General features: G+C 36.3%; 1 protein-coding gene across 3 annotated transcripts in view; it reads left to right on the top strand.

The window, feature by feature from the left end:
* Positions 1-26937, top strand: part of COL12A1 (collagen type XII alpha 1 chain) — a 142262-nt gene that overhangs the window by 68687 nt on the left and 46638 nt on the right. For all 3 annotated transcript variants that reach the window (XM_027852867.1, XM_027852866.1, XM_027852865.1), the window contains 17 exons: positions 521-660; positions 1203-1332; positions 2418-2560; positions 2943-3072; positions 5124-5263; positions 6917-7046; positions 10159-10298; positions 10512-10644; positions 10745-10771; positions 11154-11296; positions 13967-14096; positions 14777-14916; positions 15936-16065; positions 17240-17382; positions 18604-18733; positions 21679-21821; positions 21989-22118. In XM_027852867.1, coding sequence (XP_027708668.1) covers positions 521-660; positions 1203-1332; positions 2418-2560; positions 2943-3072; positions 5124-5263; positions 6917-7046; positions 10159-10298; positions 10512-10644; positions 10745-10771; positions 11154-11296; positions 13967-14096; positions 14777-14916; positions 15936-16065; positions 17240-17382; positions 18604-18733; positions 21679-21821; positions 21989-22118 — 2202 coding nt within the window. The remainder of the gene's footprint in view (positions 1-520; positions 661-1202; positions 1333-2417; positions 2561-2942; positions 3073-5123; positions 5264-6916; positions 7047-10158; positions 10299-10511; positions 10645-10744; positions 10772-11153; positions 11297-13966; positions 14097-14776; positions 14917-15935; positions 16066-17239; positions 17383-18603; positions 18734-21678; positions 21822-21988; positions 22119-26937) is intronic.

The raw sequence follows: 26937 nt of genomic DNA, 5'->3' as shown, positions 1-26937 counted from the left end.
GAACTTTACTTATAAAAGTTCAAATTAAATTAAGAAGCATTTAAAAGAATTCAAGATTCCATTGAATAAAAGGAATGCTTTTAGAAAAAAATGTAACTAAATCCTAGTTTCTTTATTTTCATAATGAATGCTACTTAATATGTAAAGGGAGTTGCTTAGAATTCTTATGATAATAAAAGTTATATTTATATAATACTTCGGGTTGAAATGCTTTGCATTACATTATCTCATTTGATCCTTGCAACTATGTGAGATATGTGTAGTGTGACATTATAATAGCTAATATGTGGGTGAGGAAACTCAGGACCAGAGAGGTTAAGGGACTTACCCCAGGTTTTATGGTTAATAAGGGGGAGTTTAAAGACATGAACTTTTGAATGTGGTCTTCTGAATCTGAGTCTAGTGCTTTTCCCATTCTGTCACATTGGTAGGTGAATATTATGATTTTTCATTTTCATTTTAATGTTTGTCATGTTGATTAATTGATGAATCTTTTGTATATTTTCTTTCCCTTGCATAGGTGACTTGGAAGCACCTTCCAATCTAGTTATATCTGAGAGAACCCATCGTTCCTTTAGAGTGAGCTGGACACCCCCATCAGACAGTGTAGACAGATACAAGGTGGAATACCATCCGGTTTCTGGAGGGAAACGCCAAGAAGTGAGTATGCCTCTTTTCCCCCTGCCACCCCTTCCTCCTTTCACAATTCCCCCAGTAAAGGCTTTTAATAGAATGTCGTAAGAGGAGTTAACATTCATAGTGAGAGGATGAGACCAAGTCAAGAGTAGTTCTGTGCTCACTTTCTGTTACAGCACACAGTGTGCCTGTGCTGCTTGAGTCTGCCTAATTATGCTCTTACTCTTGGTTGTCATTAAAATTGAAAAAAAATATTTAATAAGACTCCTATGGTCCTTAAAGACTGCAGAGTGGTAGTAGGATTGTTACTTTCTCAATAGATGGCATATTTATTCATGCGATTACTATCTGCTTCCTTGCTGACCTAATATTTTCTGAAATATCAGAAATCCTTCGAAATAAATTCCAAGCCTATATGGCAGGGTTGATTAGCAGAATTCTATCTCAATTTATTGAATCTCTTCTCTCCATTCCCTTGCTGTTTTCCAGTCTGAAATCTAGGCGAAAGGAAGAAATGGGAATGTGCCATTTGTGACCTTTACCTTTATTTTGCCCTTTCCATCTAGTTTTATGTGAGCCGCCTAGAAACTAGTACAGTGCTTAAGGATCTAAAGCCCGAAACAGAGTATGTCGTTAATGTGTATTCCGTGGTAGAAGATGAAAATAGTGAACCTCTGAAAGGCACTGAAACAACCTGTAAGTGTTTATATCATTTGCCTGTTTTGTGCTCATTGTGTTACATCTGCTTGACACAGTGTTTGATGTTTGATGGGTATTTGATCTCTCTAGAAAAATCTTTGTTCTTTTTTTCGCTCTTTCCTCTCCCTGCCCTGGCCATGCCCCTCTCCAGTCTCTTGGTGACTCCAGACTTCACCCAATTAGCAAGATTTCATATTTTCTAATTCCATCACCAACTACCTCTCTCCAAAGAGTTATTTCATCAGCCCCAGGAAGCTTTTAGGTGGGGCTACACAAGGTCATATATAGTGAGGGTGAGATAGAGCTGGGAGTAAAATCCAAATTTCTTGACTTTCAGTCAATTTTTCTTTCTGCAACACTATGCTGTTATTATTGATATAATTTCTCACACAGGTTCATACTCTTTTAAATTTGATATATTATTTTCCCCCCAATTACATGTAAAACAATTTTTAGTATTCGATCTTAAAACCTTTTTGAGTTCCAAATTCTCTTCCTCCCTTTTCCCCCTTTCCCCCCTCATTGAGAAGGCAAGCAGTTTGATGTATGTTATATGTGTACAGTCATGCAAAACATATTTCCATGGTAGCCATGTTGTGAAGGAAAACAGAAAAAAAACCCAAGAGAAATAAAGTAAAGAAAAAGTATGCTTCAATCTGCATTCAGATTCCACCAGAGGGATAGCATTTTTCGTCATAAATCCTTCAGAATTGTCTTGGATGATGGTATTGCTGAGAATAGATAAGTTATTCACAGTTGATCATCATACAATATGCTATTACTCTGTTCATTTCACTTTGTATCAGTTCATGTAAGTTCAGTTTTTTCTGAGATCGTCCTGCTCATCATTTCTTATAGCACAATAGTATTCCATCATAATCATATACAGCAACTTGTTCAGTCATCCCCCAATTCCCCCATCCTCTCAATTTCAGGTTCATCCCCTTAATACAAATTTTAAATAGCCTACAAACCATGTCTCGTGCAGATATATAGAGAAAAGAAATAGATTAAGAAACAAAAGTTAAAATAAGACTAGAATGGAAGCAACTGGCTTGATAAATGAATTTATGTTTTGGTAGTGCCAGTTCCTGTTGTTTCCCTGAATATTTTTGATGTTGGACCAACTAACATGCGAGTGCAATGGCAGTCAGTTGGTGGAGCCACTGGTTACTTGCTGTCCTATGTACCTGTCAATGCCACAGTGCCCACAAGTGCCAAAGAGGTAGGGGATATTGTTTTCTTCATCAATTAAAAATGATTACAATTTAAAATATACAATCCTTTGAATTTCTTGTTCATATCATAGTTTTAAAAATGTTGGCATGCATTATGCAACAACCTTTTTGATTAAATTAATAAACTCTGTGACATCTATCAGGTGGTTATGAATGAAGGTGGTGTGAATTTCAGAGTTAAATTAACTAGGTTTTGTTTGGATACTTTCTTCTTTTAACTTTGTGCTTAGACTCCAGATGTACATTCTACATCTATATCCATATGCATATAATATCTATGTCTATGTCCATTTCTATATCTGCACTGATATCTGAATCTATTTATCTATGTTTATATTTATATTTATATTGACATCTGTATCAATATAGATGCGTGTTGGACCATCAGTGACAGATATGCAGCTGGTTGACCTCATCCCCAATACTGAGTACTCTGTAACTGTCCAGGCAGCATTGTATGATCTCACCAGTGATCCAGTCACTGTCCGGGAAGTAACTTGTAGGTGTTTACTCTTTTTTTCCTTCTTCTTGACAATCACTATTTAATAATTTCAGTGATGTTGAAAGTTTCAGGTTTTGTTTGATGATTCTGTTATGTACTCATTCTATCAAAGCACATTGTCACTATCATACTTCCAGTCTTGCAGTTTCATAATGTTGATTATCCTTAACTCCTCAATATCTGTTGCTCCACTTAATCAATTAATTGCCAAATATAGATTGTTCTGTCTCCCCAGCATCTCTTTCATCCAACTCCTCTTTACTCACAAAGCTATCACCTTAGTTCAGGTCCTCATCACTTATTGCCTAGATTATTGGAGCAGTCTCCTAAATGGTTTCCTGGCCTCAATTTTCCCTCTGCTTCAATCCATCCTCCACACTACTGCCAAAGCAATTTCCTTAGACATAAATCTGACCATGTGACTTCTCTACTCAATAAACTTCAGAGACTTCCTATTGCCTCTAGAACCAAATACAAACTCTTCTGTTTAGCTTTTAACTTAACTATTAAGCAAGAGTAAACTTGGGATAAATGGGACAATCTGTGTGTACATAGCCTCAACAAGGGGAAAAAGAGATTGAAGTCATAAATAAAGTTGAGAAATGCAGGAGAATGAGTAGGACTGGCTAACACAGCCGTGCAGAGGTGATCCTGGGCCATATGTGGATAGAAATGTGGGTCTGTAGAAAGGTTAATACATGGGTGAGTGTAAGAAAGTCAGGGATGAAATTAGCCACATGAAATTAGAACATAGGAATGGCAGAGAAGGATGTCCTTGAAGAGAATGCAAATGTGCCATGAGCTCTATTATAGAACTGGCTGGAGCAGTTGATTGCTGGAATGGAGGAAGCCGGCAGACACAAAACTGAGGTTCTGAAAAAGATAAACACATAGAAGCATGGGGAAAGGGACAGAGAGGTGGAGACAGAAATTCTGGAAGAAGGACAGGGAGACAAACAAAAAGATAAACAAAAGGAGACAGAAATATTGGGAAACAGGAGGGTAAGTATGTGTTTCATGTTACAGAGGATAAAATAGGCCTTTTTGGATAATTTTTTTCTCAATTCCCATGGTGTTCTCAAAGTATAGCTTTGGTATACTTTGCTTGATATCATAAGACTAATTTATGGTTTGTTTGTCCCATGTTGGCTGTTGTAGATTTCCTTAGCTGCTAAGGGGTGCTTAACATTTTGGCCCATTCTCACTTTCCATTCTCTTAACAGTCAGTAGAAAAATAACAGTGTTATGGGATCAGGACTGTTTTCATTTCTGGCATAGATGTTAGTATCTGATAAAAGAATATGAACTCTAAATATAAAAAGGAGAGAGATAGCTAAATGTCAATAAAAAGTTTCCTATTTAAATAACATAGCCAAGTTGAATGGAGGAAAGCTAAAAACAAGTGAAAAGTGAGAGGCAGCAACAGTTTGAACAATGCAAACTATACTTTAAGGTGACATAAGCAAGAGGACCCACAGAAGGTAGAGTCTGGTAATTCTGTTTGATTTCAAAGCCAGTTTTTCTCTAGATACTGTGATGATCCTGGGCATACTTATTCTTATCCTTTATTGTAAGCTGCAGAGAAGGTACTGATTTGCTTTGGTAGATGCAATCTCCTCAGATGGGAGTATCTTATGCCAATATGACTTATAATTTGAGCTACCTAGCTACATATGTTAATAGAAGTATACATATAAATACATATTCTTTTCAAGTTTTTCTTTAAAATATTTAGTGAAAGGAAATTTAGTAATAATAACTGACATTTTTATAGTGTCTTAAAGCATGCAAAGCACTATAAAGAGATTATCTCCTTTGACCCTCACACCAATTAGGTGAGGTAGGCACCACAAGTATTATTGGCCCCATTTAACAGATGAAGAAACTGAGGCTCAGATAAGGTAAGGGACTGGTAAAGACTGGTAAGGTAAGAGCTGGTAAACATCAGAAGTTGGATTTGACTTCAAATACAGTTCTCTGTTCATTGTCACATTGTATATCAGTGTTCCAAACAAAATCTGTTAATTTAATGTTTTGTGTTTGTGCAGTGCCCTTACCTCGTCCTAGAAATGTGAAACTCACAGATGTTACCCATAGCAGCATGAATGTCATCTGGGATCCTGCTCCCGGCAAAGTACGAAAATATATTGTCAGCTATAAAACGGAGGAAGACGATGATATAAAACAGGTAGGTTAGAAATGAAGAAGGTTTTGGACATTGCTACTTTTTCTAGCAATTGATTAAACATTTCTGATAGATAATGTTACTAAGACAGATTTTGGACACTTGCCGTTCATCATAAAATGGTGCTGAAAATATGTATCTTGAACTCCTATTAAGAGTAGCTACTTTTTTGTATTATTGGTAGGGTTAGATTAATACAGCTCAATTTGAAAATATGTATTAAGTGCTGTCAAAACAAATACAATCCCTATTCTCAGCAACCCACCACTAACTATATTATTGCGTATTTTAGAATCCTTCAGTGACCTCAATAAGCCTCTTTGTCAGTTTCCTATTCATAAACTCACCTTCATCATCAATAAGCCTCTTTATCAGTTTCCTATTCACAAACTCACCTCCAAGCAGATGCTTATTGTCCCTGGGACAGAAATTCTTAGTTATGTCACTGGTCTTGCATGTTGTATGAATTTCAAAGCTTCAGTGTTAGCCATGAGAAACTTCTGGGAGTCCAAGTGACTGGATAAATGGTAGGTATCTCCACTTGACAGTACCTACTAGAATCAAAGTAGCAATTTAAGCATTCATAGAGAGGGTGGAGTGATGCCTCCATGTAACTTACATTAGGAAGCCTCACTGCCAGACTACCATAAGGTAGCATTATATAGGAGACTTGGGACTAGAAAACCAGTATTCTTCTGGCTCTGACATTAGCTAGTTCTGTGATTCACACAACCAGTTGGGTAAGTCACTTACCTTATTTATATTTTCTCTTTGTCCTTCATAGAATGAGGACAAGTTCTAACTTATCTGACAGGCTTGTTGTGAAGGTCAAACAAGATACTATGCATGAAAACACTCTCAAAAAATAGAATAAATTGATTTATAAGTAAGATTTATGGTTATTGACAAGTGAAAAATTATTAGGTGATTTACTCCTACAGGAAATTCATGATCTACAAGGGTTATACATCTTTGTGATGATATCATCCTTAACTTTGAAGTCAAATCAAGTCAGTAAGCATTAATTAGTCACTTACTATGTGCAAGGCACCATGCTAAATTCTGGGGATACAGAGAAAGTCAAAAGAGTCTCTACTCTCAAGGAGTTCACAATCTAATGGGTGAGACAACATACAAACAACTATATGTTAATAATATACACAAGATAAATAGGAGATGATTTCAGAGGGAAAACACTAAGATTAAAGGGGACTGGAAAAGACTTCTTAGAAAAAGGTAGGGTTTTAGCTGAGACCTGAAGGAAACCAGGGAGCCAGGAAGCAAAGATGAGAAGGAGGAGAATTCTGAGTATGGGAGACAGCCAGTAGAAATGTCTAGAGTGGGGAGATAGACTGTCTTGCATGAGAAATTGCAAGGAGGCAAGTCACAGGATCCTAGAGCAAGTGGGGGGAGAATTAAGGTGTAAGCATTTAGAGTGCTTATCACCTGATTCATCATTTCATCAACTTTCAATGTTTTGTTTTCTGGCTTAACTGAGGGTAATTTCAATTAAAATTTGCTTCAGTGCTGATCATTACTGAACTTTTCTGATATTGTAATTCTGACATTCTAATATGTTCCAGAACAATAAACAACAATCATATGGTCAGAATTAAAATTCTTGAAAGAAAATCTATTTGTGTTTTTTTTTAATAGGTGGAAGTAGATCGATCAAGGACAAAGACCTCTCTTGGTGATCTGATTTCACGAACACTCTATATGGTAAATGTTGTGGCAGTGTATGATGAAGGGGAATCTCCTCCAGTGACTGTTCAAGACACTACACGTAAGATGAGATATTTCATTTCCTTACAGACAATTGAGGAAAAAAGTAGATGAGTAATTTATATAAATAAATGTATGTGAAAGCAACTTATATAAGTTGGGTAACTGAATATGTGTGACAGCTATTTCACATAACAATTTTCTCCTAGTTATTTGAAACTCTTTTTTTTTTAAACCTGGAAACTTCCATACAAAACTGTGAATATTGGTTGAATGATTTGTTTAGCAATTAAGCATTACTAATCTATTTAGTTCAGTAATTGTTAGTTTAGTAATTAGTAATTAAGGGCAGCTAGGTGATACAATGGATAGAGTTGCCTGGCCTGGAGTCGGGAAGGCTCATCTTCCTGAGTTTAAATCTGGCCTCAGACATTTACTAACTGTGTGACACTGGGCAAGTCACTTAACCCATTTGTCTCAGTTTCCTCATCTGTAAAATGAGCTGGAGATGGAAATGGCAAACCACTTTAGTATCAATGCCAAGAAAACCCCAAATGGGGTCATGAAGAGTTGGATGCAACTGAAACGACTGAACAATAACAATTAGTAATTAATTATTATTATCTGTGGCTCTGTTGGTTAGAATACAGCACCAGTGACTGCAATATTAGGAACCAGTTCTGAGCACTGAATTTAGGGAGGGCACTGACAACCAGGAGAGCATCAAGAGGAAGGTAACCAAGGTGGTGAAAGATCATATCATATGTGAGTCAGTTGAAGGAACTGAAGATGTTTAACTTAAGGAAAAGAGAGTGCTTGGTGAGGATGGGATAGTATTTTTCACATACGTAAAGAACTGCCATTATAGGCAATAGGTTTGTTCTCCTTGGCCATCAGGAGAAAATTAGGAGCATGTAGAAGTTATATAGAGGCAAATTTAGGCTTGATATAAAGGAATAATTCCTGACAAGGAATGGTGTTGAAAAGTGGGATGGGCTGCCTTGTAAGGTTGTGGGTTCCTCCCTGGTCTTCTTCAAATGAAGGTTGAATAACCACTAATAAGGTACTTTGTAGAGGTGACTCTTGTTTGGGTATGTGTTGGACAAGATTGCTTTTGAAATCCCTTCTAATTCTGAATTTGTAAAGATAAGAAAGTGTTGATGTGATTGCAATATACCTTTAGTGGATGAAGTATCACTCTGAAAAGATCATAGATTTTCATTAAAGTATTGAAATACTATGTGGAAAATATGATTTAAAATTATCATAATAACTTCTGGGTATTTCCACAGTATAGCCTTAGTAGTGATTGGCTTTTATAATTATGTTTGTTATAGTGCTGTTCCTTGTTTTGCTCAAATAGAAGTTTGATGGTCCTTTCTTTATCTCAATGGAGTTTTTTATTTGAGTCATTAGAGACGATTTTTTTTGATGACTTTAGACACTGTATAATTTTCATGCATTACTAGGTTACAGAGGTTGATTGAAAATTATGAGAAAGTTTAAGACATCTGCCAGATGTTCAAGATTATTTTAACAGCAGTCTTACTATGGTAGCTAATAAAATATAGCTGCTGTGGGTTGTCATTCATACCTCCTAGCTTTGTTATCTGTAGCCTGATTTACATGAGGTATATTTTATTTACCTTTTTGTTCAAAGTGGGACATCAATTAGAAGCACTTTATTGTGCATTTATATTGAACTATTTTTATATAATATCCTTTCTCTATGAAAATTTCTGGATTGAAATGTGCTCAATTTTTGGTGGTGGGAATAGTATAACAATATATTCATTGGTAGATCAAATTGAGTAGGGTCAGACTTTTGCTAAAAGCAAGATGTTCTGTGGTTATGATGTGTGCATTCATTATAACAGCTGATATTTATATAACTTTTTAAAGTTTGAAAAAACTACATACAGTTGAGCCTCACAATGAACCTCTGAGGTAGGTACCATTGATATTTATCTCTTTTTTAGATGGAAAAAACCAAGTCTCAGAGAGGTGAAATAATTTGCCAGTGGACACATTTTAATAAATATCATAGGCAGAATTCTAGCCTAGGTCTTCTTGACTCCAAATCAAGGCCACTATTCCTTATGCCAATAGTCCTCATTAATATATATAGTCTTCTTCTTCTTTTTTTTCTTTTTTTTTGGTGAGGCAATTGGGTTAAGTGACTTGCCCAGAGTCACACAGCTAGTGAGTATTATGTGTTTGAGGCCGTATTTAAACTCAGCTCCTCCTGACTTCAGGGCTGGTGCTCTATCCACTGTGCCACCTAGCTGCCCCTTATAGTCTTCATTTTAAAGTGATGAAACAATATTTGTTTACATTTTGTAATTGGAAACATAATTTCTGAAGGCCACAAACAAATGGATTCCTATTCTTTTTTTTTTTTTTGGCAAGGCAATTGGGATTAAGTGACTTGCCCAGGGTCACACAGCTAGTAAGTGTCAAGTGTCTGATCTGAGACTGGATTTGAACTCAGGACCACCTGCAGGGCCGGTACACTATCTATTGTGCCACCTAGCTGCCCCTGGATTCCTATTCTTTAGGCTAAAAAATTGAATTGTGATATGTGCTCTTACCTTATTCATTCAGCAAAATAAGAACACAATATAGGATTATATATACATATATATATAATATAGGATACATTATCAGATTTGATCATTCTAAATCAAGGTTGGGCTCAGGAGAACTTTATTAAACTTTATTAAATGGTTGCATGAAAAGTTGTCATTGTCATGGATGACTATGAATTAGTTATGGTTAGGTTTCTTTGATGGATGTGGATTTTGTTCAGTTTTCAACTGAAGGATCATTTAGTGTTATCCACTGGGAATAAAAAAAATTACATTGTGTTTAGTTTGAGGAATAGGAAATTGGACCTGTGGTTTTGTTGACATAGAGAATTCCTGGATGAGGAAACTCTCTCTACCAATGCATATTGGTACCTCTCAGCAATTTATAATCTTGAGAGTTGTCTAGATCCCTAAGAGTTGAAGTAACTTTGCCAAGGTCACACAATCAAATATATATATATGTCAGAGGTGAAACTTGAACTCATATTTTCCTTACTCTGAGGCTAGCTCTCTACTTACTAGACCAAATTGCCTCTTAATCTGAGGGCTGTGCTTAAAAAATACTCTGTTCTTTCCTCCCAATAGGTCCTGTACCTGCACCAATGAATCTGAGACTTACAGAAGTCACACCAGAGAGTTTCAGAGGAACATGGGATCATGGAGCTTCAGATGTGTCTCTCTACAGAGTGACATGGTCACCTTATGGAGCCACAGAAAAAATGGAGGTAGGACTGATTGGCATTTTTATTAGCAGATCATATTTTGCCTTGTCTGAAAGGTAACATAATAACTCTGTTGCTGGATTAATGTCTTTCCTAACTATGAGGATTTGAAACCCATTGCATGAGAGAGATGAATCTGGCCAAATATTCTGTATATGGTTCACTAATTTTAAAATTATGGATGAATTTTGTTTCTGGTTTTTCTTTTCTCTTAAGACTATCTTAAATGGTGATCAAAATACTCTGGTTTTTGAAAATTTGAACCCAAACACACTCCATGAAGTTTCAATTACTGCCATTTATCCTGATGAATCAGAAAGTGATGATCTTACCAGCAGTGAGCGGACATGTAAGCTTGAGTTTTTCAAATGGGATTTAGTTTCATATTCTTCATAGTTGGATTTCAAGGTACATATGTAATATTTTCCAAATACTTGTTTTCTCTCTAGTGCCTGCAATACCTGTAACAACTCTAGGTAAGAATCTGAATTTCCATAACTTCCATCATTTAAAAAAATCTAAATGACAACAGAATTATTTATTTAAGTCATTCTTCCCTTATTTTAATGTGGTTTGACTTTGAATGGGGCCTCTTCTCAATGGCTTACTCTTGGAATGAGTGAAATTTATTGGTAAATTATTTAGAACTCACTAATTACAATTATTGTTGACAAGAGACCAGGACAAATTTTAATCTACAGTAAGAGCTTCTGTGTGTGTGTGTGTGTGTGTGTGTGTGTGTGTGTGTGTGTGTACACCTGCACAGAGGGTGGGGTAGGGGAGTACATATATTTTTATGGGATTAATGGGCTGTGCTCTTGAATAATTTATTTTAGGCATTAATGACTTTGTTTTCAGCTCCAAAAAGTGGTCCACGAAATCTTCAGGTGTATAACGCAACATCCAAAAGCTTGACTGTTAAGTGGGATCCTGCGAGTGGGCGTGTACAGAAATACAGGATCACTTACCAGCCTTCCACAGGGGATGGGCCTGAACAAACGGCAAGTAACTTGACAAGGACTTGCATTTGGGCCATTCTGTCTTCCTTTTTTGCATTGAAAACATGAGTTACAATCCTGGGCCAGATGTATGAACTATCCAGCCTAGTAAACTCTCTTGTATAATGGAATCATTAGATGTTTTCATGACAGATTATAGCTTCTTTCCATGATGTCAATTATAAGTTAGGGGACAAATCTCAACATATCCAAATTCCCCATAGCAATCTCTTTTAGATCTATTACCTATGAATTCATTTAAATATTTTAAAATCTTTTTTAGCCTTTGGAATCTTTTTTTAAGTAAAATGAGGGAGTTGGGATTCAATGGTTTCCGAGGTTTCTTCTAGCTCAAGAGATGCAACCCTATGATTCTATGTTTTCAATCTGTACTATCCATGGATTATCAAGTTCCATAAGTTTAATGATCTCTATGTGAAGTATAGTTCATTTTATTTATCCTGTTTCTCTGACATTTAAAAAGTTGTATTCTCATCCTAGTATTCTAAAATATGGTGAACAATTTATAAGTCACATTTGTGTAGTATGTTAAGGTTTACAATTTCAACCCTGAGTTAGATACTGTAGGCATCAGTTTTCTTGTTTTACAGATGAAGAAACTGAGGTTCACAGAGGTTAAATAGCCTATGTCAAAATCCAGTAAATGGCAGACATCAGATTTTAACCCTGGTCTTCTAAGTGCAGAGTTTTTTTCTTTTTCTACTTAACCATTTTTGTGATTTTATAGATTGACCATATTCTCTCAGTCTTTTTAAAAAATATAAACTGGAGAGTCCTTATATGGTCATAGACTTAGGAACCCTAGATGTCATCAACTTTAATCCCCTCATTTTACAGATGAGAATCTTGAGGTGCAGGGAGAAGTGACTTGGCTAAGTTCATTCATCTCAGTGCCTGAGCAAGGACTGAAATTCAGATTTTTTGATTCTAAGTTTGGCACTCCAAGTTTGTTTTTGTTGTTTTCTCATCACTCTTTTTTTTTTTGTGAGGCAATTGGGATTAAGTGACTTTCTCATCACTCTTCTTAAAAGCCCACTTTACTTCTTTTGTTGATCCTGCATTCACATGGGGTTATATATTCTATAGTTATATTGGGCTTTGCCCTCAGGAGTCATGATTGGATAGAATCTGGCAAACTAATTCTTGTCAAGGTGTCAACAAATAATGACTTGCCTATTTAGGAATATTTGTGCTTTAATTCTTTGGTTACTTAAAGGCATGGATTTCTAACAGGTAGAATTTCTGCTATTGGCCAGTAGGGGAGATGCTTTCAATTGGGCAACTTTTCTAGAACTTCTCAAATTGTACCTAGTAGACAGAAATCTCTTGCCTGCTCAGAAAACTACTCCTATTCACTAACATTATATTTTTCAAGTTTTTTGTAACTATGTATTTTTAAATGTGTCACATAATTACATTGATAATTTTTTCTAACAACCTCAAAAATGCAATTGATTAAAACATGTGACTTATTAATTTCTTTCCTATTAGAGATGGTTATAATTTTTCAATGAGAGATTAATTTGAAATTTAGAATACTTCAATGGATGAGTACTAATTTAAAAACATCTGGAATGTAAATAAAGCATCCAGATGTCTAAACGCTTACTCATTGTGGGCAGCTCTCCATTTTCATGAGATTTTAATTAGCATGGCATAAACATCTGAATTCAGTAGACTGTTAACAAAATGGACAAATTTTCTTTCAACAGCAAGATAGCTAGATGGCTTTGAGCAATGAATAAAAAGCTAACCTCCACAATTAGAGGAAATTGAAAGACTTCATATCACAAGACTGGTATCATGAAATTCACTGTGAACCTTTTTCTAGATGTGGCCTGGCAAGTGTTAGTCAGTTTACTTGGTGAAGGCTGCTGGTGTAGCTTTTTTTTTCTTTCTTTCTATTTTTTCTGGAAACACCAAGGAATTTTAAGGTGGTATAACGGATAGAGTGCCCAGCCTGGAGTCAGGAGGACTTATCTTCCTGAGTTCAAATCTGGCCTCAGACACTTACTAGCTATGTGACCCTGGGCAAGTCACTTAACCCTGTTTGCCTCAGTTTCCTCATCTGTAAAATGAGCTAGAGAAGGAGATAGAAAACCACTCCAGTATCTTTGCCAAGAAAACCCCAAATTGGGTCATGAGGAGTCAGACATGACTGAAAATCGACTGAACAACAAAAAAGAAATTTTAGCTCTTCTGCAGAATCATTTTAATGTGGTTCTGAATCACATTAAAAAAGACAAAAGATAAGTAAGAATGAGTCCAGTCCTCAGTGGTGTTATATCTCTAAGATCATGCCATTCACAGGGATCTTGAAATTGGGTAGCAGCTCAGATTATGAAGATATGTCTTGAGGGACTCATTTTTCAGAATTTAAACAAATTGCACAATTGGAAGGTTTAGGGAAGGAGAGATCAACAAGAAAAAAATTGTTATGAAAAATGAAAACAATTAAAAAAGCAATTTGATGGCAGCTGAATTATAAGTGAGTTTCTGGCAAGTCATTCGTGAAATATGTTTTGTTTTATACTTGGGAAGATGAGATCTTTTTTTCAGGTCATAGTTTTAAGGCTGAGACCCTTTCCATACTTTGAGATGTATTGATTCTAAAATAACAAGATTTTAACCCTCTGCCCCATTTGATTGAAGACCACAGTAGGAGGAAGGCAAAACAGCGTGGTTCTACAGAAGCTGAAACCAGACACCCCATACTCAATTACTGTCTCATCTCTGTATTCTGATGGTGAAGGAGGAAGGATGACTGGCCGAGGCAAGACCAGTAAGTGAGCCCAAGTTTCCTATGGAGTAAAACCACGTGTGTGTGTGTGTGTGTGTGTGTGTGTGTGTGTGTGTGTGTATGTACATATATATCAGAGAGTGCTTGTCTGACTTCAAGCCTTTAGCACTGACTCTATGCTCAGTGAAAGATAATCTCTATTTTAAAATTTTAATTCCAAGATTGTACTTACTAAAAAAAATTGTTGAATGAAGCATTTCTTTCATTGATTGGTCTGGTCTGGACTTGTGAGTTTATTAGTGTGGGGAAACTCCTAGTGTGGAAACTGTCCACCAATGCAGGTCAGCAACACTTTTTTCATTTGTAGTCTTAGGAAACTCGAGAACTGAGAGCACAAACAACTTGCCTAGGGTCACACAACTGTTGTGTGTCAGAGGTAATACTTGAAACCAGTCCTTCCTAATTCTGAGGTTGGCTCTCTAGTCACGCTTCCATGCTCCCTTTCTTATTATTTAAAAAGGAAAAGATTAAGACTGAAAAACAAAATGACCCAAAGCTCTATAGTTAAAAGTATTTTGTTGGGGGAAATAGTATCTCAACGTATTGCAGAAGGGAAGCATTGACTCTAAGTTACCAAAGGCTTGCAATTAATGTACTATAGAACAAAATGTAATGTAGAACAAAAAGGAAACATACTTAATTGTGATTTATGCACCTTTCAGAGCCTCTCAATACTGTGAAGAACCTGAGAGTGTATGATCCTTCCACCAGTATGCTGAATGTTCGATGGGATCATGCTGAAGGCAATCCTCGCCAGTATAAGGTTTTCTATGCACCAACTGCAGGTGGTGCAGAGGAAATGGTATTATTCTGTTGAATCTTATTAGCCCATTTGAACTTCATAGGAATTACTTAAAATTGAACTAATCACCTGATTTATTAAATTATAGTGAATGGATAGTTTCTGGCTCATTTAATAGGTTTTGACAAGGGGAATAAGTAGGTGGGAGAGGTGGAAAAGGGGAGAACAGTCAATGATATAGGGTTAGGTTAGAGGCACTTATGACCTCCTGCTTCTGGTCTCCAGAAAATAACAAGACTCTCAGATATGGGCTGTTCACAGTGCCCTGATACTATCAGATAGTGGTATAGTGGTGGTGGATTTCTGGGTCCTGAGTTATCAGAGAAGGAAACACATTCTACCCTTTCAATGTTATCAAGGTCATAGGATTTAGAGCTGGAAACAAATTTCTAGAGAGTCTCCCCTCTGTTTTACAGAGGAGGAAACCAAGTCTCAAAGATATAAAATTATTTTCCCAGTTACATAGTCAGTAGGTGATAGAGTCAATATTCGAATTCAAGTTCTCAGACTTTGCTGTGAGGATCAAATGAAATCGATAATTTTAAAGCATTTAGCATAGTGCCTAGTATATGGTAAGTGCTATATAAACATTAGTTATTATCATTATCATTATCCTCATCTCACCTTTCCTCTTCATAATATTAAAGATACCTTTCAACTCTTCTTTTCTGATCTTAAATTAACCTGAGCATAAAGTATCTGATACATTACTTCGTTTTGGTTTAGTTTAGTTTTGTTCGTGTGTGTGTGTGTGTGTGTGTGTGTGTGTGACATACAATCCTTTATTTAGAGATGAAGGAGACCTTTAAGGTCATTTAGTCCAACCCTCACATTTTTACACATGAGCAGACTGATACTCAGAGAGTTAAGTGGTCACATGGACAATAAGTGGAATACACTCAGGTTGAGTTGAAGCTTAATTCTTAACAAGATTTTCAAGTCAAATTCTTCATAGACAGAATTATATAAATTTCCCCATTAGGAAAGTTGAGTGCCTTGTGTTTCTTTCAAATTATTAGGTAACAACTCCAGGGAACACTAATTATTTTATTCTGAGGAACCTGCAACCTGATACACCTTATACAGTTACAGTAGTTCCAGTTTATACTGAAGGGGATGGTGGACGAACTTCAGACACAGGAAGAACATGTAAGTTTTTTAAAAAAAATGTACTGAAATAGTGTTTTTATAAAGGCAATACTCACCTTCTTGGAATAACAATTTGAGCACTGATAGATTCAAAGATACTTTCCGAAATTTCACTAGCAATTTGACATTAATGTTTTGCTTTTCTGCCTTGTAAATATGTGTTAAGAAGTGTTTTGTAATTGACACTCATGCAAAAAATGTGAATGGTTGAAATCTGTCTCTTCTGTCATTTGATCTCACAGGGTTCTAGTTTGCTGATGAATCCCTTCTTGGCATTAAAACACTATTTGATTCTCTTTTCCATCAAAGAAAACCAGTTTATGGTGTTTTTAATGTCAGTAGTATTTTTTTTTAATGACTCTTGTATGTGTTTGTGTGCCTACATTTCTCCCCCATTTTAGTACTTGTTGGTGTTGGTAAAAATGTGACTAATATTCTGAAATGGTTAATCTCCTCTGGTAAAAGATACATGGTGGGAAGTTTTAAGTTATTAGCTAATAGCTGTGCTTTTGGGGTTCTCTTTCAGTTGAAATTGTCTCTATTTTTGCTAGCTGCAATTAGCAGAGTTAATTAAAAATTGACTATTTCTTGGCTCTCTCCCTTGCTTTGACCTCTCTAAACCTTTCCCTCCACAGTGTGTGACACATAGTAGGTGCTCAATATATTTTTGTTGAATTAATGAGTGAATGATGGAAACTAGCTGAATGATAGGTAATATCTGATAGATAATGGCAAATGTTGCTCAGTAATCAAAAGCTATGAGTATTCCTCTTCTTGCGGTCTTTTTATTAAGTTAAAGGGATAAAATGATAGGTGTTAATGTTGCATTTGAATTCCCCTCCCTCTCCCTCCTACTTTATATTAAACAAACAACTAGGTTATTTTGCCAGGGTACTCTAATTTTATTGTTAAGAAAAAAAATCATATCTTGCTCATATTCATTGCCCTGTTCCTCTTTGAGACAGTACTTCAAAATAAACGAGTTAGATTGGCTCACTGTAGGGAAAAGTTGCATCTAAAGGGTTTTAAACTTGATTCAGTACTTAGGAACTCTGAAACTGAAGGAGACCAACATTTTATCCTATTGTGGTTTCTGCGCCCTGGCAGTCTACTAATGCAGACTTGTCGTGTGTAAACAGAATTAAGAAATATGCTTCCATTTTCCTTTGTCTAGTGGTAAGAGGCCTGGCAAGAAATGTCCAAGTATACAATCCCACGCCAAATACCCTTGATGTTCGCTGGGAACCTGCACCCGGACCTGTCCAGCAGTACCGTATTGTGTATTCTCCCCAGACTGGCACAAGGCCTTCAGAATCTGTAAGTAATTTTGTCTTCTGAAAACTCAGCAAGAGATTTCTGTGGACCACATTGCACCTCCTGCCATGAAGACTAGCCAGTAACAATAAACCAATTGTGTGCATGGCACTGCCTGCAGTGGAAACATCATTTCCAGATGAGTGTAGTCATGTGGCAGTATACTAGACTAAGAGTGAGCAGACCACAAGCATGCTAAACTCTACATAGAGGGATCTTTTATTGTGTTTCTAATGAATTGGGACAGGTGTAGTCAATATATGGAAGACTAAGGAAAAGGCAGTCACTGGAAAATATGAGTTAGTTATCAAATGCAAATCTTATGTGATTTAAAGAGCTTAAGTGGACCATTTGACAGACTGATGAAGGAGGCCAATGTGGCTATGGCTTGTGAATTACTTATTCATTCTTCAAGTGTCCTTGTTATTTATATAACTAAAAATATACCTTCAGAGGTTGACAATCTTTTTCTTGGATGAAAAATTATTTGATTTAGTTTATAGTCATTGCACTTTTCAGTTGTGCTTTGGCGAATATGTTCATTTAGAATCATGTAAGTTACAAATTCATGTCCACATGGTACTAGGACATTTCATTGAAAGTCAATTGGGAAAATAACTAATTTAGTTGGCAAGGCATGACAAATCAGTCAATGATGGATGACATTCATGCAATGTAGGAAGAATAAAGGAAACTCTCTGCTTTCTATAAGTTTAAAGCTTCCAAAATGTTTAGCTTTGCTCTCTCTTTTTGGTGTTGTAAACATTCTGTGGACAGCTCTTTATCAGGGGCATAGTACTGTTTGGTTCTGGGTTGAAATATAAAGCATTTTTTCCCCACAGAATGTGAACACTCTCACAAATTTGTTAATTTTGGGGTAAAAAAAAACAAAAATAAAAACCAAAACAAACAAACAATAGCAAAACTTACCCTCTAAGCACAATATTATTTGAAAGTCTTGATTACTAATGTACAGTGGGATGCAATTGAAGCTACTTAGTCAGTATCAAGTGTGTACTTAACATTTTTTGGAAGGGGATATTCCCAAGAACAAATTGAATGTAATAGCATGAAAATAGCAGGCCAATAACAGAAAGTGCAGTTAGCACTTGACTGATCTGGGCTAAAGTCCTTTGTTATAGGTATTATGATGAGTTGAGAAACATGATTTGGTAAGCACTTGGGTTGTCATCAGATTAACTCTTGGCATTGCTTTCCCTTCAGATCACGGTACCAGGAAATGCCCGCACAGTGCAGTTGGAGCGCCTGATTCCAGATACGCCCTATTCTGTGAACATTGTGGCTGTGTACTCAGATGGAGAGGGAAATCCCAGCCCTGCTCAGGGCCAAACATGTGAGAAAAAGTCCTTTTTGATCTCAATTTCCATGTACCTAAATGTAGGATTTCTTAGAGAGAGGGAGCTATCGTTTCTTTAAGCAATTGTCCACTAGATTTCCTATACTGGTTCTGCTTTTATTCATATTTTAGACTGAAAATGTTTTCACTGTCTGATCTCTGTGTTGAATGTACTTGGCACTGATTTTTTTTCTTTGTTAGCATTACTTCCGCTTGGAGCTTAAAGCTAGAAAGCCTTCTTTTTGAGGAAGTTTCCTTTTCTCACTTCCTTCTAATTTTCTATTCCCTAGTCTGTCTTCCCTTTGCTCTCCCATATACACAATGGTTTTTCTTTGTAAACAAAAGTCTTAAAAAAATGTCTAAGGGTTTTGCGTTCCATTGGTCTCCTGAATAGGTGGTAGTGGTCACCAGCCTTAGAGTCAGAAGACCCGGATTCAGGTTCCAACTCCAACATTTATAAGCTTTGTTACTTCTATGAGTTTCAGGGATTTATTATATACATATATATATATATATGTATATATATATATATGTAATTATAGGAAGCAACCTAAAATATTAATTGTAATATATATAACATATAATCTTGTATAAACATATTATTATATTATCTTCTGATAATATAATACCTACACTGTCACCCTCACAGTTTTGTTCATAAGGAAAGTGTATAATAAGACTTTAAGCCCTATATAAATGTGAGATGTTATTAGTATTCCTGCTACTATTATTATTACAACAATGACAACAAAGATTCCTTTTTTCCAGGCTATAAATCTTAGTGAGTGTAGGGTGATAAAATATTCTCTGCATTAATATTAACCCCAACCTTAGAGATGTAGCATTTTATAACTTTTATCAATTTATAATAAGACTGGAGAAGAGGGACCTTAAATCGAGTCCCACCCTCCCATTTTAGAGATGAGAAAACTGAGGCTCAGAGGAGTCAAATGACTTGTCATGGTGCCAGTAAGGAGCAAAGCCAGGGCTGAAACTCAGATCTATCTAGGTCAATTTCTTCTACTATAGAATGCTAATGTGTTATCTGTGCCTCACACATGGAGAGAGATGTATGTGTGCCATCAACAAGCAGGAAGGTCAATGAGGAGGTTATTGCAATAGTATAGGTCAGAGGGCTTCAGCCCTAAACTGGGATAGTAGCCATATGAGTAGAGATATGAGAGATAATGTAGAGATGGAAATGAAAAGATTCAGCAAGTGATTGGATAAGGTAGGAGTGAGTGAGAATGGGGAATTGTATATGACAATGAGACTGTGAATCTGACAGACTAGTAGTGGCTTTAAAGGAAGTATGGACATCCAGAGTATGAGGAAAGAGGAAAAATATAATAGATATATTAGGATATAATTAGTCACGTAGTGTCTTCCAGGTAACCCTGTGCTGCTCCCTGGGAATACAAAGGAAGAGGTGAAATAGTTCACGCTTTCTATGAGCTTACATTCTTTTGGAGGAGACAATATAGAAATATACTGGTAGATGCAAAATACATAGAACACACATGCAAGGTAAATTCAAGAGGATGGGAAGGTAGTTAGCAGCTGGAGAGATCAGGAAGGGCTTTATGTAGAAATTCATCTTTGAGTTCTTGATATAGCTTGATATAATAATGTGAAACAAGACTCAGGAAGGAGCTGGGTAGTCAATGGCTTTAAATGGCATGCAGAAGAGTTTGTACTTGATCCTAGAGGTAATAAGGAATGACTGTAATTTATTGAGTTGGGGATAGACATAGTCAGACCCCCTACTTTAAGAACATCGTTTTGGAAGCTGTTTGAGAAGGATGGGTTGGAGTGGGGCTCTCCTCACTTGAAGCAGGAAAAATAATCAGGAGGTTATTGCAATAGTGTAGGTCAGAGGCTGAAGCCCTAAACTGGGATAGTAGCCATATGAGAAGATATGTGAGAGATATTAGAGAGACAGAAATGAAAAAGGTTCATCAAGTGATTGAATAAGGTGGGGGTGAGTGAGAGTCAGGAATGGTATATGACAATGAGGCTATGAATCTGATGGACTAGTAGTATTGCCAAGGGAAGTAGGGACATTCAGGAGAGGGCAGGGTTTTTAAGGAAAAATATAGTGGATTCTATTTTGGACGTGCTGAGTTTGAGATGTCTATGAGACATCCAGGTCAAAATACCTAATAGGCAGTTTGATGACCCAGGACTGGAGCTCAGGAAAAACTATATAGATCTAGAAGCCAAATGGGGAAATGATAATTAAACCCATGAGAGCAGATATGGTCTTTAAATAAGAGAGTATATAGAAAGGAGAGGGTACAGGTCAGAGCCTTGGGTACATACGCAGTTAGAAAGCATATTATATGGATGATAATCTAGCAAGGAAGACTAAGAAGATGTGGTCAGATAGATTAGGAGGTTCAGAAATAAAATAGCAATACCATGAAAATCCAAGAGAGAAAAGAGTATCTAGTAAAATATTCTTTCACTAAAAGTCTCCTTGTGAGTAGGGGTTGTTTTGTTCTTCATATTTGTATCCCCAGGGCCTATCACAGTGCCTGGTACACAGTAGATGCTTAATAAATACTTGATTGATTGACTAATAAGAGATATAGTCAATAGTGTCCAATACATTAGAGAGGTTAAGTATGAAGGCTAAAAAAGGCAGTTGAAATTATTCATTATTTGGAGAGAGAAGTTACAGTTGAGTGATGAGATTGGAAGCCATATAGGGAGAGCCTGGGGGATGAATGAGAGGAGAGGAAGCAGAGACAAAGGGTTTGAATAGCTTTTTATATACTTTAAAATTCCTATTATGTTAAGCATGCTAATAAAACTTCATGTGAAATAACCCTCTTCCTCTTATATTGTAGCCAGACACTCAGTCTTGAGAAATTTCAAAACTGAGCAGAATATTCTTTAGGATGAACTGGAACTAATCTTCTTAAATGTTGCTTATTTAGTACCACGAGGTGGGCCAAGAAACATGAAAGTCTTTGGAGAGACAACCAATAGCCTTTCTGTAACATGGGATCATGCTGATGGACCCGTTCAACACTACAGGATCATTTATTCTCCTACCGTTGGTGATCCAATTGATGAATATGTAAGTTTTTTTTTTTTTACTATTTTGTTAACTAGGTAAAAATTCTTCATGTCACTTCAATTAAATTATTTTTTAACAAGTATGTATTAGTACAGGGAAAACATTTCTTTTTCCAGGCCAAAATACAGCATATATTTTTTAAATCTATTATTGCATTTATCTTTTAGACCACAGTACCTGGCAGAAGAAATAATGTAATATTACAGCCCCTACAAACAGATACTCCGTATAAAATTACCATTGTTGCTGTTTATGAAGATGGAGATGGTGGGCATTTAGTAGGAAATGGAAGAACTGGTAAGTTTCCTTTATCCTTTCATTTTCTTGAGATAATAACTTGATTGTTTTTGTATTGATATAAAATGGGACCCTTTGGTTAGAAAGGAGATGTTGATCTTAAGTGATTTAAGAAGTCAGATTACTCATTTAATGGTAGAGAAAAGGGTTTCTCAACAGTCTTCATGAAAATCTATAGAAATTTGCATGTTTTTACCTTGGTTTTGTTGGTTTCATTTCTTGTGTGCAAGAACAATGTAATTTGCTCATAATACTGTTTTTGTGACATAATTGTCTCAATATCTAATGAGTTGATTAGTTCAGTTAATTTAGTTACCACTTATCAATTTAATGAAGCCTCAAGTATTTGGGCATATAGAAATGAATAAAAATGGTCCTTTGTCTCATAATTCTATCTTTCTTCAGTACCACTGTCATTAAGTCCAGTAACCTTAAAATGAATCTATAGCTAAAAATTCTTATGGCATTGAATACAAAATTGGAGGTGGGTGGGATTCAACTGAGATGTGTGTAACTAGAAGCTCCTATCTTTTTATTCTTTGGTATTCTGTAAGAACAGTTAAAGTGGTATGGCTTCAATGACATAATGTTCATGCTTCCCCAAATCCTGTTAATTTTTTAAAATGATATTGGCAAAGAGTAGGATTTGAGTTGATTTAAATGGAATAGAATGTAAGCTCTGATAGAATATTAAGCTCATTGAAGTTAGGTACTGTTTCTGTTTTTGTCTTTGTATTCCCAGCACCTAGTGCTGTGCCTGGCACAGAGTAGGTACTTAATAAGTTATTGTTGTTGGAAGAGTACCACTTGTCCATTCTGAAAAGAAAGGTCTACATAGAAATGCCATCCATCCCAGTAATTCCAGAAATATGTGAATTTGTTAGTCTATCTACAAGGTATAGTGAAAAGTAAAATAAGCATTACATTTTATTCTATATGGAGGAGGATTTAAAAAAATCCATTTTTCTCTTTACATTTTTGATTTCTAGGATGTTTTAGTGTTTGTATATTACTCCTTAGGGAGAATGGAATGTTTCAGAGCTTTGAGTTTCCACCAATACAATGAAAACAATCAAAGGTTATGTTCTTTATATTAAGAGTTAATCTCTTCTATATTTTTTTTTGGGAAAAATTGTATAGATCATTCAACCCTGTTTCCTGCCCTCCCACATATTATACCAATAATAGTAACTCAGTGCTACTAGTTGAAATGCCATTAAAATGGCATTTCATGGAATAAGAATTTAGGGGTAGACCTTCTATAAGCATGAGGGCAGACTATATGATATAATAGTATGTGTAGTAAAATGAGCACAGGATGGTGAGTCTAAAGATGCTTCTTGATTCTGATGTATGGCCTTGGGTTTATCTCTGAGCATTTGGTTTATCATCTGTAATATGAGAGGTATCAGGGGCTTGCCACAAGGGAAGCAGCTCTGGCTACATGTCACATTGATGTTTTGGATACACTTCACTATCAAAATTACGAATATGTACACTAGAAAAATAACATGGGATCCATATTTCACTGATATTGTGAGCAATCTTTTTTTTTTCCTTTTTGTTGTATGGAATGGTAGTCGTGGGGCCAATTCTTTTCAGTTAGCACTTTTTATTAAATGCCTGTCTGTTATGTGCCAGAAATCATACATAGTACCAAAGAGGATATATAAATAAATAAGACACAGTTTATGTACTAAGGAAGATTATAATGTAATTGAGATGACATATGGACATTAAAGGCATATCTGACATTACAAGTGAGTGTGTGATAAGTCCCTAGTGAATTATACAGACAGAAAGTGTGATACCACTTTAGAGGAAAGAAAGGTCACTGTTGATTGAGATGATCAGAGAAATCTTCTTTTAGGAGGCAAGACTTACGGGATAGATAAATTTTGGTGAAGCAAATGGGAATAGACAGTTAAGGCAAAAAGGGCAAATAGTTACGAGGTGGGAAATACTGTCTTAAGTGAAAGCATCATTGCAAGTACCATTTTCCCTTAAATATAGAGACTGAAGAGGACTCAGTTACCATCTTTGTTTGGAGTTGAGGTCCAGACAGATGGTGTTCTTTGATGTCTTACTTGGTTATGTCCTGGAGCTGGAACGATCTGAAATCAGATCCATACCCATGGGAAGATCAAGCACAAAAAATCTGCCTTGCCATAATGTCTTGGCTCTTGTTATGGTTGCAAAAATTCAGTCTTTGGTTACAGAATCATAGACTTTAGAGGTAGAAGGGAAATCTGGTCCAATTAGTACCTAAAGAAGAATCCTTACTATAACATACTTGATAAGTGGTCACCCAGCGTCTGCTTGGAGATCTCCAGTCCAGGAGAACCCATTATCTCCAGATGTAGGCTCTTCCATTTTTGGATAGGTGTAATTGTAAGTAAGCTTTTCATTGCATCTATCTCAATCTGCATCTTTGTAGCTTTCCCTGTTGTTCCTAGTTCTGTTAGGCCTATTTTCCAAGAAGGGACCTGGAAAAGAGAAGACTTTGTCTGGAGAGGACTTGATAGCTATTTTTAAGTATTTGAAAGACAGATTAGATTTGCTTTAACTGGCCATAGAGGACAGAATTAGGAGCAATGTGTGGAAACTGTGAAGAGGCAGATTTTGGTGTTATGTGGGGACTACTTTTCTAACCATTAATTAGATCTGTCTAAAGGTGGAAGGGGCTGCTTCATTAAATAGTAAATTCCCCATCAGGAGACATTTTCAAGTGGAGGCTTGATTATCATGTGGGGGTAGTGTTGAAAGGAGATTCCTGGTGATGATCAATTAGATTAAATGGCCTGTAATACTCCTTCCAATTCTAGGATCTCCTGACTCTATGAGATAACCTCTGAAGTCTTTCTATTGTTAACAATTCTAGAATGTATTTAATTTCATAAATGATTTTTAAGATTACTTCTTATGATTCTTCGCCATAAAATTCCAATTGTAGAAACCAACAAATCAACAAACTTTTATTAAGCAACTTCTATGTACTGGACATTTTGCTAAAACACTGGAGATTTTAAAAAAAGTTGTTTTAACAGTTTCTACACTCAAAGAACTTGCATTCCATCTGGAGTACAACATGTACACATTTGAATATAAGCATAATATATACAAAATAAATATAGAGTTGGAGGTGTCATTTAAGTTGAATTTTGAAGGAAATTAGGGATTTTAAGAGGTAGAAGGGAAGAGGTCATGCATTTCATGGAATGAGGATAGCCTATGCAAAGACATGGTCATGACAGGTGGATGCCATGTGCATGGAACAACAAGTAGGTCAGTCTGGGAGGAATGTGAAGTGCGTAAAGAGCAGTAATTTTAATTAATTAAATCACCAAAAGAGGTGAATTGGAGGCAGAATGAGCTGCTTCTAAGTGCCAAACAGAAAATGTATTTTATCTGAGTGTCAAGAAGTAGCACTTGGACCTTATTGAACAGGGGAATGATATGATCAGAGATCTGCTTTAGGGATATTACTTTGGTAATTGTATGGAGGGTGGATTGAATAGAGAAATGACTTCATTTAGGGAACTCTATTAGAAGGCTATTGTGCTAGTAGTCTAAATGAGAAGTAATAAAGGCCTGAACTAAGGTGATGACCATTTGAGTGGAGAGAAGGGCATGATTGTGGACAATATTTGAGAGGTAGATTCAAAAAGAGTTGACCACTAATTGAAAAGAGGGCTGGGAGTAAGCGAGAGTGAAGAACTGAAGATGAGGTAGTGAACCTCAGTTACTGGAAAGAGGACTGTGCACTTTACAGAAGAATTAAGAAAAGGGGAAAGTTTGGGGGAAAAGCATAAAGAGTTCTGTTTTAGATATGTTGAGTTCTACATGCATATAGGATGTCCAGTTTGAATGTCCTATAAGGAGCTGATTGTGTTGAATTGGCTCTCTGGAGTGAGACTAGGGCTAGATATATAGATCTTAAGTTATCTGTAGAGATGATAATTAAACCTTTGGGAATTAATGATATTACAGAGAGAGAAGGGGATGGTGGTGGTAGTGGCCAGGACAGAGCCTGGGAGTGGCCAGACGGGTAAGAGGAGAACCAAGAGAGAGAAATGTTATAAATATACATGCAGAGAGGAGGCAGTATCCAAGATGAGAGTGCAACCCATAGTTAAATGATGCAGAGAAGTCAAGAAGGATGACATTTGAGAGAAGTCCAATGAATTTAGCAATTAGATTGTTGATAACTTTGGAAAGAGCAGTTTCTGATGAGTGATGAAGTCAGAAGCCAGATTACAAGAGCCTGAGAAGTGAGAGAGAGAGAGAAAGAGAGAGAGAGAGAGAGAGAGAGAGAGAGAGAGAGAGAGAGAGAGAGAGAGGAGAGGACATGGAGATAATCAACATGGACAGCTATTTATTCCCCTCTGCCCCCTCTCCCCTTTTCTTGTTTTTTAGGAGTTTGTGGAAGAGAGAGATAAGATGATGGCTTGAGGGGCTGATGGAGTAAAGTGAAGGTTAAAAAAACAAATTTTTTTTAAAGACTGGAGAAGACTTGGACATATTTCTAGGCAACAGGGAAGAAGCTAATAAATAGGGAGAGAATGAAGATAAGACAACAATGTGATCAAGGGTACAATTAGAAAGGTTGGCCTTGGTGAGAAAGGCTACCTCTTCAGCAAAGACTAAAGGAAGAGAAAAGAATAGGGAAGGGGATTTTAAAATGCAGAATAGGGGAGAAGATGGAGCTCAAAGAGAATGGCTTCTGTTTTCACAGCGAAGTATGGAGAGATTGTTTTCTGAGAGGGAGGTGGAGAGATAATAGTTTGGGAGGCTTGAGGAGAAAAGAGAAAGTTTGAAG

Source organism: Vombatus ursinus, unplaced genomic scaffold (genome assembly GCF_900497805.2).
Source record: "Vombatus ursinus unplaced genomic scaffold, bare-nosed wombat genome assembly UNPS02009835.1, whole genome shotgun sequence".
Classification (NCBI taxonomy): Eukaryota; Metazoa; Chordata; class Mammalia; order Diprotodontia; family Vombatidae; genus Vombatus; species Vombatus ursinus.
Note: the sequence above shows the minus strand (reverse complement) of the source record. Positions and strands in the feature narration are given on the sequence as shown.